This window comes from Sinocyclocheilus rhinocerous, unplaced genomic scaffold, assembly GCF_001515625.1.
Source record: "Sinocyclocheilus rhinocerous isolate Xijiao unplaced genomic scaffold, SAMN03320098_v1.1 scaffold1965, whole genome shotgun sequence".
Taxonomy (NCBI): Eukaryota; Metazoa; Chordata; class Actinopteri; order Cypriniformes; family Cyprinidae; genus Sinocyclocheilus; species Sinocyclocheilus rhinocerous.
In genome coordinates, this window is record NW_015625577.1 from 299,606 (window position 1) to 314,687 (window position 15,082).

General features: G+C 37.0%; 1 protein-coding gene across 1 annotated transcript in view; it reads right to left on the reverse strand.

Moving 5' to 3' along the window:
- The window catches only part of LOC107751997 (neuronal tyrosine-phosphorylated phosphoinositide-3-kinase adapter 2-like), a 40,345-nt gene that overhangs the window by 19,737 nt on the left and 5,526 nt on the right, over positions 1-15,082 (reverse strand). The window contains exon 3 of the mRNA XM_016567822.1: positions 4,915-5,222. Within this exon, the coding sequence (XP_016423308.1) occupies positions 4,915-5,222 (308 nt within the window). The remainder of the gene's footprint in view (positions 1-4,914; positions 5,223-15,082) is intronic.

Here is a 15,082-nt window from a genome sequence, read left to right on the forward strand (position 1 = left end):
AAATGCCTGTTGCAGTTTAATATGAAAATAAATGTGGTTTATTTATGATATGTATGTGTAGTATTTACATAGTCTTGATAAATTGCCTTTCCACTTCCTGCGAAATGATACATACCAATATCACTTATTCCTTATGTCGTATACCCTGTGAAGTTCACTTTGCATTATCAGCAATTGGAACGTACCCTGAGTGCACTACTGCCAGTAACTGGTGATGTCAGCTAGAGATGCTAAGCTTTGTGGGAAGAGTTCATGGAATAATCAAACAGGCAGTTTCCTACACACACTGGCAGGTGGAGAGAAAGAACTAGAGTGGAGAAAACTAGGTCATTTTAACTTCATGAATGAATTTCATCCTGACTAATCAGCTCAGCGGAAAGCAACTGTTTCAATTTTTTTCCGCAATGTAGCAACAGAGGGGTTTTTTGTAACTAAAACATAATTGTATATTCGCAAAAATGGTACTGCTATTGTTTAGCAAATTGTTAGGTCTTTCATGGTTGGTGCCAATGCCCCTTGCTGCTTTCCTGTAGGAAACACTGGTGTGTGGAAATATGCCTGTGGAAAGCATGTTAATGCATCTGTGTGTGTGTGTGTGTGTGTGTGTGTGTGTGTGTGTGAGTGAGTGAGTGAGTGTGTTGTAAGTGAATTTGATGACTGTGACACGGGAAAATATAGGGCACTGTGTTCCAGAGGACAGCAGGTGCATGATGTACCTTCCTCTCACAACACATCCATCTCTCCCTCTCTCTCTCTTTGAAGCAGAAGCAGTCTTGTGATGTTGTTTCCCATCAGAGAATGTAGCAAATGCTGGATCTGTTATCTAGTATTACACTGCTGATTTAATACAGATGTTTATCTGTGCTTGTATGTGTACGATAATGCATTTATATTGATTTCCCTCTAAATTAGAGGTGAAATAGTCCCCGCCAATGAGATATACAGCACAGATATACGCCACATGCCACATGTCATTAAGTTTAAGATGATGCTGTTTAAAGAACACTACTCATGATTTATTGAGGCTTGTTTGCATGTATGCCAGTAGCTCTCTCTGTCTATATATATATAGGACATACGTGTTCTCTTATAGATCAGGGCAGAAGATAACACACACTAACATACACAAGCAAGCTGTCACATATGCTTAGAAAGATCAAAGGGATCAGACAAAGGAAGAAAGAGGGTTGCTATGTTTTCTACATATGGCACTACAGCATTTCCATATTTTTTTGGACATGTACCATAGTAATTCCATGGTATTTATAGTTTACCATGTGAATTCGGTAATCATGGTAATCATTTAATATCGTGGTTTATATCAAAGAACTACTTACCATCTGATACTATCATTATACCGTGTCACCAACATGTAGAGTACCATAGTATTACCATGTTTTTGTACATATACCATGGTTATTCCATGTTTTTTGCACATTTAACCATAGTAATTCAACTGAAGTACCTAAATATCATGGTATATGAGCATGGTGGTCAATCAGTACTATGGTAAATATCAAAGTACCATGGTGGTACTACCACAGTAAAAGCAGAAAAAGTAAAGTCGGAGGAGAAATTTTCTAGAATATGTTTTCTGGACATGTGCCGTTGTAATACCGTGGTTTTGATTAAATTGAAATATCTTTTATGTTAGCATGTTTCTGAATATGGAAATCATTTAATACTATGGTATTTATCAAAGTATCATGGTTTTATCATCCGATATCATCACTGTACCATGGTACCACCATAGCTTTTTTGTAAGAGGAATCATATGGAGGAAAAAAGTGGGATATAATCAAATGTACGCAGAGTAACATGGTATTACAATATTATTTTGTACATGTATTATGGTTATTTCATGTTTTTGGACATTTAGCATGGTAATTCATAGTATACTTTGAAGTATACCATCTGATGCTATTTTTATACCACAGTAAGAGTACCAAGAGAATTCTGTTTCTATAGCATGAATGTATAAATTAAGAAGGCTAGAAGAAAAAGTGGGTGGGTCTGTGAGAAAGGAAATGCATAAACGAGTGAGATAAAAGACAGGATTGTATAGAGGAAAACAAGAAAGGGTGCCAAACTGGGGTGGGAAATGATGAGAGATGGGGGAAGTGTATGTAGTGTGGAGCTCGAGGGTGAAAGAGAGAGAAGAGAAGGAGGAGAGATGTTGAGCTCTTTGAGGCTCCTCTGGAGGAATAATCTGTGGCCCTTGGTGTGGTGGAAATGCCACAAAGCCTCAGGCTAAGTGAGTCAAACACAATCTCTCTGTATAGATAATTACTCGTACATCAAGATCCTATATGATTTTAAAAAATAAGCTCTGGGTATAATCTGAAAGCAGAAAAGAGAAATGGTTTATATGTGTTTGAAGAAATTTAATTATTAAATGTATACTTTCATTCAGCAAGGATGCATTAAATTGATTTAAAAAAGACATTTATAATGTTAAAAATGTCTATTTCAGTGCTGGTCTTTGGAACTTTATATTCATTATATAATCCTGAAAATGTATGGTTTCCACAAAAATATTAAGCAGCAAAACTGTTTTTAAGATTGATAATAAGAAGAAAAGTTTCTTGAGCAGCAAATCAGTATATTAGAATGATTTCTGAAGGATCATGTGACTGAAGGCTGGAGTAATGATGCTGAAAATGCAGCTTTGCCCTCACAGGAATAAATTATATTTTAAAATATAAATTCAATTAGAAAATCGATATTTTAAATTGTTTAATATTTTACATTTTTTGACTCGATTAGAAAATGAGTAGAAAATGAGGTTGCATGTGTTTGAGATATGCTAAAAGGTTTGATGTGCTGCTGTATATAGTACAGTGAAGTTGGCTGCGTTTCAAATTTCACTGCAAAGAGCCGGTTGATGTTTTTAGGGTTAATGTACACTAAATGAGGTTGTGAACATTGAAAAATGAGGTCAAGTGTTGGAGTGGGGTTAGGCATGTTGTAATGTGTGCTTCTGCTTTGGATTTGAAAGAAAAGCACTTTGAATGAGCTAAGCTCTCTGAGTGGGTTCAGTAAAGATCAAGTTAAGGGTTAAAGGAAGGCTAATGTGTGTGGAAATGAGTGTGTGTGGAATAGTAAAGGTCTCTGAGGCATTTGTTCATTGTATAATATAAAACAGCCTAGAGCAGCACATTTAGTCTGTTTAGGCTTGCAATAGAACAAAAAAAGGTATAAACCTCCATTGAAGGTACAAAAGCTAAAAGGTACATCTCATTTACCCATAAAGTGTACATATTAGTTCCTTTTGAAAGAGATCCGCCCCAGTGACAGACAGTTTTGTACCTTTTTTCCGAAAGTGTATATATTATTTGTTTCAGCTTTAACTCAAACTGTGTTTTGCATCTTTGTGTGCATGTTGTGAATGCGAATCACGACTCAAGTCTCCTGCTCGTCGACCTTGTAGCTCTGAACTTGTTTATAAGAGGCATCATCTGTGTTTTGGTTAATTCTGTCTGAAGCTGTCACCGCCGGTAAAACACTTAGGCCGAGAATGTTGCCCCATTCATAATGACACTGCAGCCAGCAGGCGACCAATCAGAGCACTTTTGCTGGCTCAGGGTGACCAGTCAGAGGAGGACAGAGAGTCGATGTCACCTGTTCCTAGAAAGATTCTTGGGTATATTTACAGGTGTCTGTGAAAGCAAATATATGTCTGGTGACCTTTTATCTGTGCGCATTTTCCGTTATGTAAAAAGACTGCACTGTCTGACACTGACTCATTATAGTCTGCAAGTGTGCAGTGCTGCTGTTAAGTGTGTATCAAGTCCTTCTCAAAGCAGGTCAGTCCACTCGATGGACACCTTGGTAATGCTATTTCTCGCCTCAGGCAGAGCCATAACAGTCAAACTGTTATAGACACGCAGGGGGAGCACTTATTCAGATTAAAAACAACATATATTCAGATTAGTGCTTAATTAATATGGAGTTTTGAGTGAAAATGTTAACTGCTTGTTTTATAAATAAATTGCTGTGGGTGAATGCAATTTTCCCAATTTCTCATTTTCTCAGTTTTTCAATTGCAAATTCTCAGCTGTTTTTAAGAGTTTTTATTCATATACATGAAGTTTTTTTTAAAGATAGGTTAATCCAGTTATTGGTGATTTTACATTGACTAAAACAAAATATACAGTACATATATATTTAAAATATTTATAGATTTTTTTATTTAGAAATCATTTCCAAAACCAAAACTTTTTTTAAAATAATATTTGAATAAAGCTTTGACATAAAGCAAAAAGCGGGACTATTTTTACTACAGTCACCAAGTTGAATGATTTCTTTGTTTTAACCTGTTTGTATGTTTTTATGTTTATATAGTAATGTTTCTAAAATATCTACTACTTTTCTTGTCTAGCTCTTCTGTGTGATGTGGACTGCAGTGAGGAAGAGTGTTTGGTGTGTGTGTGTGTGGAGCTCAAAGGAAGCGCTGCATGTGTAATGATCCATGAGAACGAGGCATGCATGAAAGAGATGGCAGAAGAGAGGAGATTTGCATACAACAGTGAAGTGGTGGGAAAGAATAAGAGATGCCATTTTTTCCAGAGGCTTGTGATGCATGTGTGTGTTTGTGTGGGTTTCTTTTTTAAAAGGAATGCATGTTGTTTGAAATGATATTTCACAATAGCAAAACTTTAAAATATATTAAAATGAATTATGTTCAACTGAGAGTGAAAGAGCAGGAAAGGAGAGAAAACACCTCACTAAAAAAAGTACCTTGTTTTTTGGGGGGTATGGTACCATGGTATTACCATGTTTTTGGACATACTTTCATTGCATTATGAATGCTGTTCCAAGTTCCGACATATTTTCAACACAAAATCAAGCATGCATGCAGTAGCTAGAAGCATTAGTGTTATTGCATGCACACACACACACACACATATTTACCGTCACATTGGTCTGTTTCCTTCCCGCTCTTCCCCGTGCTGAGCCCAGTGTTGACGGTCTCAGAGGAGGTGCTGAGTTTGGTGTTGGGATCTCGTCTGGGTTTGGGCGGGGGCTGTTTTCTCGAGGTGGGACTCCCCTCCTCTTCTCCCCCTCCCACCGAGTGCAGAGACTGCGAGCGTACGGTGAAGCCCGGCCCGCAGGAAGGAGGAACGCGGTCCTGAGGGGCCGGCATCGTCATGAAGCCCATACGAAAGTGTTTGCCAGCGTATCCCCTTCCTTCCGTCACACGGGCCACATCCTCGCCAATCCTGAAGAGAGAAAGGCAGTTTACTTAAGCATTTCACAAAGTATTGAACGTGTCGTGCACCCATCTATGAACCCCATATGCTTCCTGAAAGCTAGATGGATTTCAGCATCAGACACTGTTCCAGAACAGAGCAAAATCAAGCACATTTTAATACACAAAGAATACTGCAAACACACAAACATAGCACAGATCAGAGATCAGGGGAGGATGTTTGTGGAGATTTAGAACCGGAAAAATTCTCATGCAAATATAATTAAGAAAGTAGGCTATGTGTTGTGATGAACTTTCCATTCATCAAAGAACCTTAAAAACACACACACTAAAAATATTATAACTATGATACTTATTTTCAGCTTTGAAAACTAAGCAGCAAATCAGCATATTAATAATAATTGGGAATTGCCATCATACAAATTTAAATATAAATATAAAATATAAATATAAAAATATATAAAACTTTAAAATAAATGAAAAATCAAATAATAATAATAATTTTATAATAACAGTTATTTTAAATTGTAATAATATTTCACAATATTAGTTTTTACTGTATTTTTAATCAAATGAAAGCAGGCTTAGTGAACATAAGAGACTTTTTTCCCCCCAAAAACATAAAACCTTTACCTATACCTTACCTCTTCCATATACAGTATATCTACTTCATAAAATACTATATTAGACTTTCTAGTAAACTGTCAATAAAGGGTTATGATAATCTTGTAACAGATAACTTACATCTTTGTTCTTTGTTTTCCAGATTATTTCATTATTAGTGGTTTCGAACATGTATCATATTTTATTTTGTACGCAGCTTTAAGCAATATGAATGACAAAATATTCTATGTTTGTAATGTGAGAATGTTACAGAGGAAAGGCGAATTCCCTCCATCCATCTATCCGTTCCCTCATAACTTCATGAATCTATCTTGCCTAAAAGTCATTTCTGCATAATCCAATTCAGAGCAATTTGGCTGGATTTTAAGATGATTTCTGCACCGAATATCCTATAAAAATTGAGTTACTTTCATCTGTCTGTTCATGAGAAAGTGCGAGAGAGAGAGAGAGAGAGAGAGGGAGGGAGGGAGAAGGGGGCAGTCAGTTCAATTGCTGTCTCTCAAATTCTCTCTCTCTCTCTGTTGGACGAAAACTAATCATACTAAAGGGCAGACAGGATTTACTCGCATTGGCTTTAAGTAACCATTCACTCACACAGACACACACACACACACACACACACACACATTGTGAGTGTGTAATCAGAGGGGAGGGTGTGGTGCTGTAGTGCTTCATAAAGAATGATTGAGAGTCTGTCTGCCAACCTCACTGCACCAGCGTCCCTCATCTCTCTGCTTCTCTCCTTGCATCCTTTCATCCATGTGTGTTGTCATCAGTCTTGTCTTTCTTGTATCGTCTGCAATTTTTCCCTCCCTCTCAGTGGTCACACTTCACACTGTCTTGAGTGACCAGTCATTGTTTTTTATTTCCTTTCTCTTTTCATTCTGACATTTTTAGAGGAAAATAATATTACCAAATGGCCAATCAGTCACTCATTTTACTTTTTCATATGCTGATTAATGTGATGGAACAATTAAAACTATAATGCCCATGACAGAAAATACAACTGTGGCTTCGGTTGAAAGACTAAATCACCAAAAAATGTATAAAAAAAATAAATAAAAAAAGGCATCTTACCTCTGTCTTCTCATTTTACACTACCATTTAAAAGTTTAAGAAATGTACACTTTTATCAAATTAAGGATTCATTAAATTGATCAAAGGTGACAGTAAAGACTTCTACATATTGCAAAAGATTTCTAGTTTCTTTTGAGCTTTCTATTTATCAAAGAGTACTGATAAAAGATGTATCAGGCTTTCCACAAACAGCACAACTGCTTTCAACATTGATAATTATAAGAAATGTTATTGAGCAGCAAATCAGCATATTAGAATGATTTTTGAAGGATCATGTGCACTGAAGACTGGAGTAATAATGCTGGAAATTTGGTTTTGTCATACTGTATTTTTGATCAAATAAATGCAGCCTTGATGAGCATAAGAGACTTCTATAACAAATGTAAAAAATCTTGTTGCTATTTTGTATTTCAGAAAGACTGAAAAAAACAAACCCTCCCTGTCTTAAAAGCCTCCACATCCCTCCTTTATTTCCAGAAAATAATGTATCATCATTTCAGTAAGAGTCTAGATCATTATGGTGACTTGATCACCTCATTGATGGATGTTTACATTAGCATAGAAGTGTAGTGCTCTGACAAGACCAGCTTAGACCAGCATAGCCTAGTTTATGCTGACTAGTTTGGTGCTCGCCTTTGTGTGTGTGTGTGTGTGTGTGTGTGTGTGTCAACTTTCGCCTGAGTTGTGTGGAGCAAATGTCCCCAAAAGGTAGTAAAACTTGAAATCACTTACATTGTGGGGAGCAGCTAATGGCCCTCACAAGGACAATAGATTAATAAACATAATAAATAATGTCTTAATGAAAATGCTGAAAGGTTTGTGTGAGGGTTTAAGGGTAGGGTTAGAAGATATAAAATATCATTAGCTCAGTATACATCAATAGATGGATTTAGATGGAAAGTCTCTTCCCTGACAGAATAACAAATGTGTGCATGTGAAGGGTTAAAGGTCATGGAATAGTGGTTTGTAGGGCAAAGCTTGGGTTTCCATATTTAATGAATTGAAAATGAAATTTTGCTGAAAATTTACTCACCCTCAGGACATTTAAGATGTAGATGAGTTTGTTTCTTAAAGGCAGAGTAAGTGATTTCTGGTAGCCAATGTTGATATTTGAAATCACCAAAACAAACACGCCCCTACCCCAAAAGGGTCTTGCCCCTATTTTGATAGCTCCGCCCCACATATACGAAATTTTGCATTACATCACTTGCTCACCAATGAATCCTCTTAAGTGAATGGGTGCCGTCAGAATGAGAGTCCAAACAGCTGATAAAAACATCATAATAATGCACAAGTAATCCATATGACCCCAGTCCATCAATTAACATCTTGTGAATTGAAAAGATGCTTATTTGTAATAAACAAATCAATTATTAAGTCGTTTTAACTTTAAACCATCGCTTCTGGCAAATATACAAGTCCATAATCCATAATAAGCTTGTAAACAGTGCTTGATCCATGCACATTTCTCTCCTGATTCAGACAAGATTACTTTTTCACTGGAGAAAGCAATATTATGAATAGTGGACTCTATTTTTTTAGCCGGAAGCAATGGTTTGCAATTTGCATCCATCTTAGTGATAGATTTGTTTCTTACAAACACAAATTTTTGCTTCACAAGATGTTAATCGATGGACTGGATTTGTGTGTTTGTGTGATGCTGTGCTGTTTTTATCAGTTGTTTGGACTCTCACTCTGATGGCACCCATTCACTGCAGAGTATCCTTTGGTGAGCAAGTCATGTTAATGATGAACAAACTCATCTACATCTTGGATGGCCTGAGGGTGAGAATATTTTCAGGAAATGTTCATGTTTGGGTGAACTATTGCTTTAATGGAAAGAAAAGTGGCTAGCATTTAGTTGGCATTGCTTGCCTATATGCTTAGATACAGAGGATGCATTATTTAGCACGCTACACTCTAAAAAATGCTGGGTTGTTTCAACCCAACATTGGGTCAAATATGGACTAACCCAACAGTTGGGTTAAATTTTTTAATTAAAGTTTTAACCCAAAAGTTGGGTTAGTCCATATTTGACCCAACGTTGGGTTGAAACAACCCAGCATTTTTTAGAGTGTACTATGAACGTGAAATACTGTGCACACATACATGCATCCATATACAGTATTGATGGTTTTGTACTAAATCTTTCTGTTTCAATAAAGCAATAAGCCCCAAGAAGCCATGGTTTACAGTGAATTTATAAGAGCTAAGGGGCGTTGTTAGGCACGACACGAAGTGGCTCAACCAATCAGAATCAAGGACCGGAACTATCCATTTTATAAACACTAACTAATCTCAATGGACGCAGAGATGCAGGTTTGCACAAAGCTGGTCTGCTGTCTATACGTGTTTGTGTGTGTGTGTGTGTGTGTGTGTGTGCAGTACTGATGTGTTATACTGTATTTGTCTGTATTGATCAGAGCTCAGTAAATAAACTTTTCTCTTTGCTTGTCCAGCAGTTTACACCCATCAGCCCTCCTCTAATACATCAACCTCTCATCCTTTCATCCTTTTCTCCAATCTTTATCCTACCATATTTTTTTTTCCATGCATGATTTGAATCATATTTTTATCGGTCTTTGTCTGCCTTTTCCATCCTTTTCACCTTTTTTACTCTGTCTTGTCTTGCCTTCTCATCCAGAGACAGCTCTCTTGGTTAATGTGACTGTTTTCCTCTCGCTCTCTATCAGTCTAACACATGCACTCCGTCTACCAAGGTGATGCACCACTCAAAGTGACCTTTCACTGACCTTCACTCATATGTCAATGTCCATGTTATTGATCTGAGCATGTCTGTAGATTTCTTCTTCAAAACACTGCCTTTCTGTAGCATTTCCCGTTGGTTTTTGTTGTTGATGTTTACATCAGGTCATAGTGACGCTGTTTATGTCAGCGTAGACGATACCATTGACTGCGGTTTGCGTTAGACACCAAATTGCTTTCAGGGCTTCTGGCTGCTACCATGGCAACCATGTCAAAACTATTTCCTGGCAATTTATTGAACATGAATTATCATTAATATCTGAAAAGCTGTGCTAGACGGTTCACTTCCTCTCTCTCCTATACGGTTGTGATGCAAACATGTACACAAAACGCAGACACACTATCTAACTATTTTTTATCATAAAATCAAATAAAATAATTTGTATTTTCCGACATGAAAATAAAGGTTATATTTAGAACCAGCAAAGCTGTTTGCATTATTATTATTTTCATGACAATTAAGCGAGACTCCCTTCCACAATTCTCATTAGCCTAATGTTTATTTGAAAAATGTCTTAATGTAATGCAAAATATGTGCAAATTGCAAAAATAATGATATAACAGTTAAACTGTATATTGAACAAAAGTACATTTATAGAGTTAGTATTTATTATTTCTTTTTTGCATTTTATAATATTTATTATTAAATAATAATAATAATAATTAATATTATTAGTAGTAGTAGTAGTAGTATCCAAAAAAAAATGTAATGCATCTAGACAGAATGGTTTTCATTATTCTATTACAGTAATAACACGAAAATCGTTAATTAATGTTAATTAATGTTCTAAAAATGTTGCACTGAAAAAAGCTTAATGGTCCTAAAATTAACTTTATTTTCTTTATGCAAAATAAAATATCTTATGATTTTCATGGTGAAATATAATCTGTATATTTCAAGATTGTTTTCATTATGACATTATGTTCATGACAATTAAGCATATCCACCCCTCCCCCAATTCTCATTAGCCTAAGGTTATGTGTAACAAAGACCATTCTCATTACTTGAATGTGAAAAAATAATGATATAATAGTTAAATTGTAAATTGTAGTATAATTTGTAATGTTTAATGTTTATCATTATTTTTATATTTTATAGTATTTGTTATTATTTTGATATATATTTTATGTATTTTTTAATTGTTTTTATTTCTGTATTACAGTATTGACTTAAATGTCAATGTTATGAAAATAATTTTTTCTGGGGGAAAAAAAAACAAAAAAAAAATTTTTTTTTAAGTGGAATATAATTTCTTATTATTTTCAAATGATTTTCAGGGTGAAATATAACTTGGACATTTCTTTGAGAGATTTACCAACCTGTTTTATCAGCAAACAAATAAAGTTTGCTTGTCTTAATTGAAGTATGTTATAAAACATCTCATAAAACCCAATTATATCCCTATGCATTATATCTCTACATACAGAGAAACAAATGTAGGTGTGTGCCTATAATTTCTTATTCATGTCCCAATCCAATCATATTCAAATTCATTTTAAGCCTCATCAACATGCACACATACTCATATATGAGAGTGAGTTGTAACAGGATTTCTGGTATTATGTAGGTCCTGTAAGGTCATCAGATCCAGATTTTCCATTGTGTGTGTCCTTGGCCGGGTTTCTCTCAGTGTGCATATCTATGTATGTGACAGCAATTGAGTGACACATACAAACCTGCCTTCTGTTGTGTGTGTTTTAAGGGAGCGTGTGCATGTGTCCTCAGGGGCTAGCAGTCTAAATTTAGAGACGAGAGGGAGACGAGGACCAAGCCCACTGTTGCCATAGAAACTCACCCCTCTGTCTCCATGGTGACAGACCCTGTTTTTTCCCTCTCCAGGCTGAGGAGGTGCGACTTTAGGCCCTCCCACTGTCACTGTTTATATGTGTGTGTGTGTTTGATCCTCTTTCATGAGTCATGTTAATGAAATTTCATCTGCATTCTGTAATCCTGATTGTTTAATCTCACTAAAACACCTCCAAGGGAAAGAGACAACCCACAGATGAACTCGATCACTCTGTGTATGTCATTGACCTCCTCTCCGTGTAAAGAACACCCCACTTACGCCCCATTACTTTGCGAAGAGTGTCTCAAGCTGTATGAATAGAGGGCCACCACTCAGACCTCTCAGAGAGATGCTAAAGAGGAGGACAAACAGGGTACAAACAGGAGGAAATGTTGGGTTAAAGGGGCAGCGGAAGAGAAAATGAGGGGGTTGAGAGGACAAGTTGTTGATAAAGAGAGAAGTGCTAAAAAGGAAGAGGAAACGAGGAATGAAAACAAAAATGAGAGGGTAGAGGAATGTGTGTTAAAGGAGAACTATTATGCCCCTTTTTATAAGATGCAATATAAGTCTCAGGTGTCCCCAGAATGTGTCTGTGAAGTTTCAGCTCAAAATACTCCACAGATCATTTATTATATCATTTTGAAAATATGAATATTTCACTAAATTCCACTATTTTGAGTGGAAGCAGAAACGGGCTGTTTTCGTGCATGTCCCTTTAAATGTAAATGAGCTGCTTTTCCCCACCCCCTTTTCCAGAAAAAGACTGTGCCTTTACAGCTCTTACCTGAGATACTCTGAGAAAAAAACATCTGTTTGGTTATGATTATCACGTCTATCGCACTGAAATCATGTGTTTTAAAGCCATATCAGTTTAAACTTATGACATGCAGTTTCCTGAGCACACACATCTGAAGCACGCGCACAGAAAGCGGCTGCCACATGAGATGTGAGTACTAAACTAAGTTCTCTTTCAAGTCTTACTGTGCTTAAACTGTCAAAAACACAGAAGTTACAAAAACACTGTGAAGATAAACAGCTGGGAAATAAGTCTATGAACATGTTTATTTTAGATCTGTGAGCCAGCCGCGTAATATACATTAAATAAATCAATAAATCCACTGCTCTCTTGTCTCCTTGGAGGCTGGGACTCTAAATAGTGTTCTGTGCAGCCAAAGACAGAACAGTTAGCATGCTTTGCTCGTAGAACTGGTACACCGTTGTTGCTTGCAAAACAGAATGGCGGCGCTGTGGGTGGAAACTTGCAGATTAAGTGGCAGTAATATTATTATAAGATCCCCTTTCTACGTCACGGGGGGAGCAAAATCTGAGCGCCTCGTTTTTTCACAAGCTTGCAGAGAAAGGCTTACCAAAAAAATTTACTGGGTTGCTCTTTTTCATGTTTTCTGGGTTGGTAGATGCACCAGGGACACGATTATAGCACTTAAACATGGAAAAAGTCAGATTTTCATGATATGTCTTTAAAGACAAAATTATATGAAAGTCTATTAAAATAGGTCTCTTCACAATACATATGGTTTCAGAGCAGCTTTATAGAAAATTGTGATGTTGATGTTTATATCTTAATATTTTCATGCCTTATAGTTACATTTAGTGATAATATAGTTAGCATTTTGCGACATAAGCAAGCAAGCGAGATATGCTATATAGTAAATATTGCCCTATGCAGGTTTACTGTATATATGCGGATACTTATATATCCAACTTTATATAAAGAGCTGAGTGACAACATATTTACATTTTGAAACAAAATAAAAAAAATAGGCATTTGAGATTTGCTATGTTTGCTATGATGTTGTATGTATGCGGATAAAATTGGATATATATCCATCTTTATATTTAGAGTGGTGCGATAATGCAGTTAAAATTTTGTGACAATATGAACAATCACCCATCCAAGATGAATTAAAATGCAACCTATTTGTGCTGTTAAAATAGGTTGGTGAAGCTCAAAGAAATGTCCGGATTATACTGTACCCTGAAAATCATTTGAAAATAAGAAATTATATAAATAATATATGTCAAAAGTATGTCATTACTGAAGTAAAATGGGTTGCATATAGCATTTTGTTCCAAATTTAGCTACACAGAAGTCAAAATAACAATAAAGGCAATACAAAAGCACTGGAATATCATTACGCACACAAACTTGCACACCTCGGGCTGCTGTTAGATTAATCAAAGCATCCTTTTGTGTCTGATTTTATTAGACTGGCAGAACTGTCTGTGCTAAATGACTCTCTGTTGCTCACACACACAGACAGCATAATGGCCGAAGGTTTTCATTGACTCTGTGTTTGTCTCTCTAATATCCAGCTATTTCCTCATTGACTTTTAGAGCTCAGGACCAGTGACCTTTATTTCCCTGACTTTCTCTCACTCTCTTTGCACACACGGGCGACTAAAATCCCAATTGTTCAAGAGCATAACATAAATGTCACTCACACTTTCAATATGGCAGTAATGTTAACTTTTACTTTTTTATAGTACTTCCCAGTAATATTGTCATTTTTTTAAAGTGCTTGTCCAAATAGGGGGACTTGGGATTACTTGAAAGTTTTTAAACTAATAAATTGTTCTTAGTATATTAAAATAATCAAACTGTAATCTAAATTAAAATTCAAAATTGTACACATACAGTAATATTAAGATGTGAACTGAAATCATATATTCTTTTTATATTCCCTCAATAACTATTGTTTTTATTTAAGAACATACAGTTCTGGAACACAAAACATCGCTTTTGGAATCACAAAATGAATAGTGGTTAATTAACTTAATATATAAAATTAATTAACCATGTTCATATAATAATGTTAGAATATATGAAAGTGGGGGCTTTGAATATTGTATTGGACAATGAGAGGCTTTTAAGTCAGGAAGGTTGTACCTTTTGAAAAGATACCATCCTAGTGACAGTTTGTGTGTCACAATTCTCGGGAGGCAAGGAGCGAGGAACGAGGAAACACGGAGATACTTCAATTCACAGTCTTTAATGATCACATGGGGAACGTAGGAGACACAGGAACACATGGAATGACGCTCGAGGACCGACAAACACTAACTGAAAGGACTGGGGCTTTTAAACACTGGGTGATTGGGAAAACACAGGTGCAAGGAATGACTAATTAAAGGGAACACAGCACACCTGGGGAGGGAAAACACAACACAAAGAGTCCAGGGGCGTGACATTACTCCCCCCTCCCGGAAGGTGCGTCCTCGCACCGTAGAAACAACATGGGGAGGGGAGTGGGTGGGAACTAGGGAGGAGGAGGACGGACATCCGGGAGGGGGCCGGCGGACAGATTCCAGGGAGGAGACGACGGAGGGAGGAGCCAGGGAGGAGACAGGAGGGACCCGGAGCAGGAAGAGCACAGCAAGACCCAGGCCACAGCCATAACAGCGGCCCACGGTGGAGCCAATGGAGGGAGGAGCCATGGAGGAGGAGGAATGGCCACTGCCTCCAGGGGGCCGACCAATGGCGGCGGAGCAGGTGGTGGAGGAGCCCGAGGCGGAGACGGAGAGCCAACGAGCCAGGGGGATGCCGAGGATCCGGGGGGCCAGGGTGGAGCCGAAGGCTCTGGTGACCAAGGCGGAG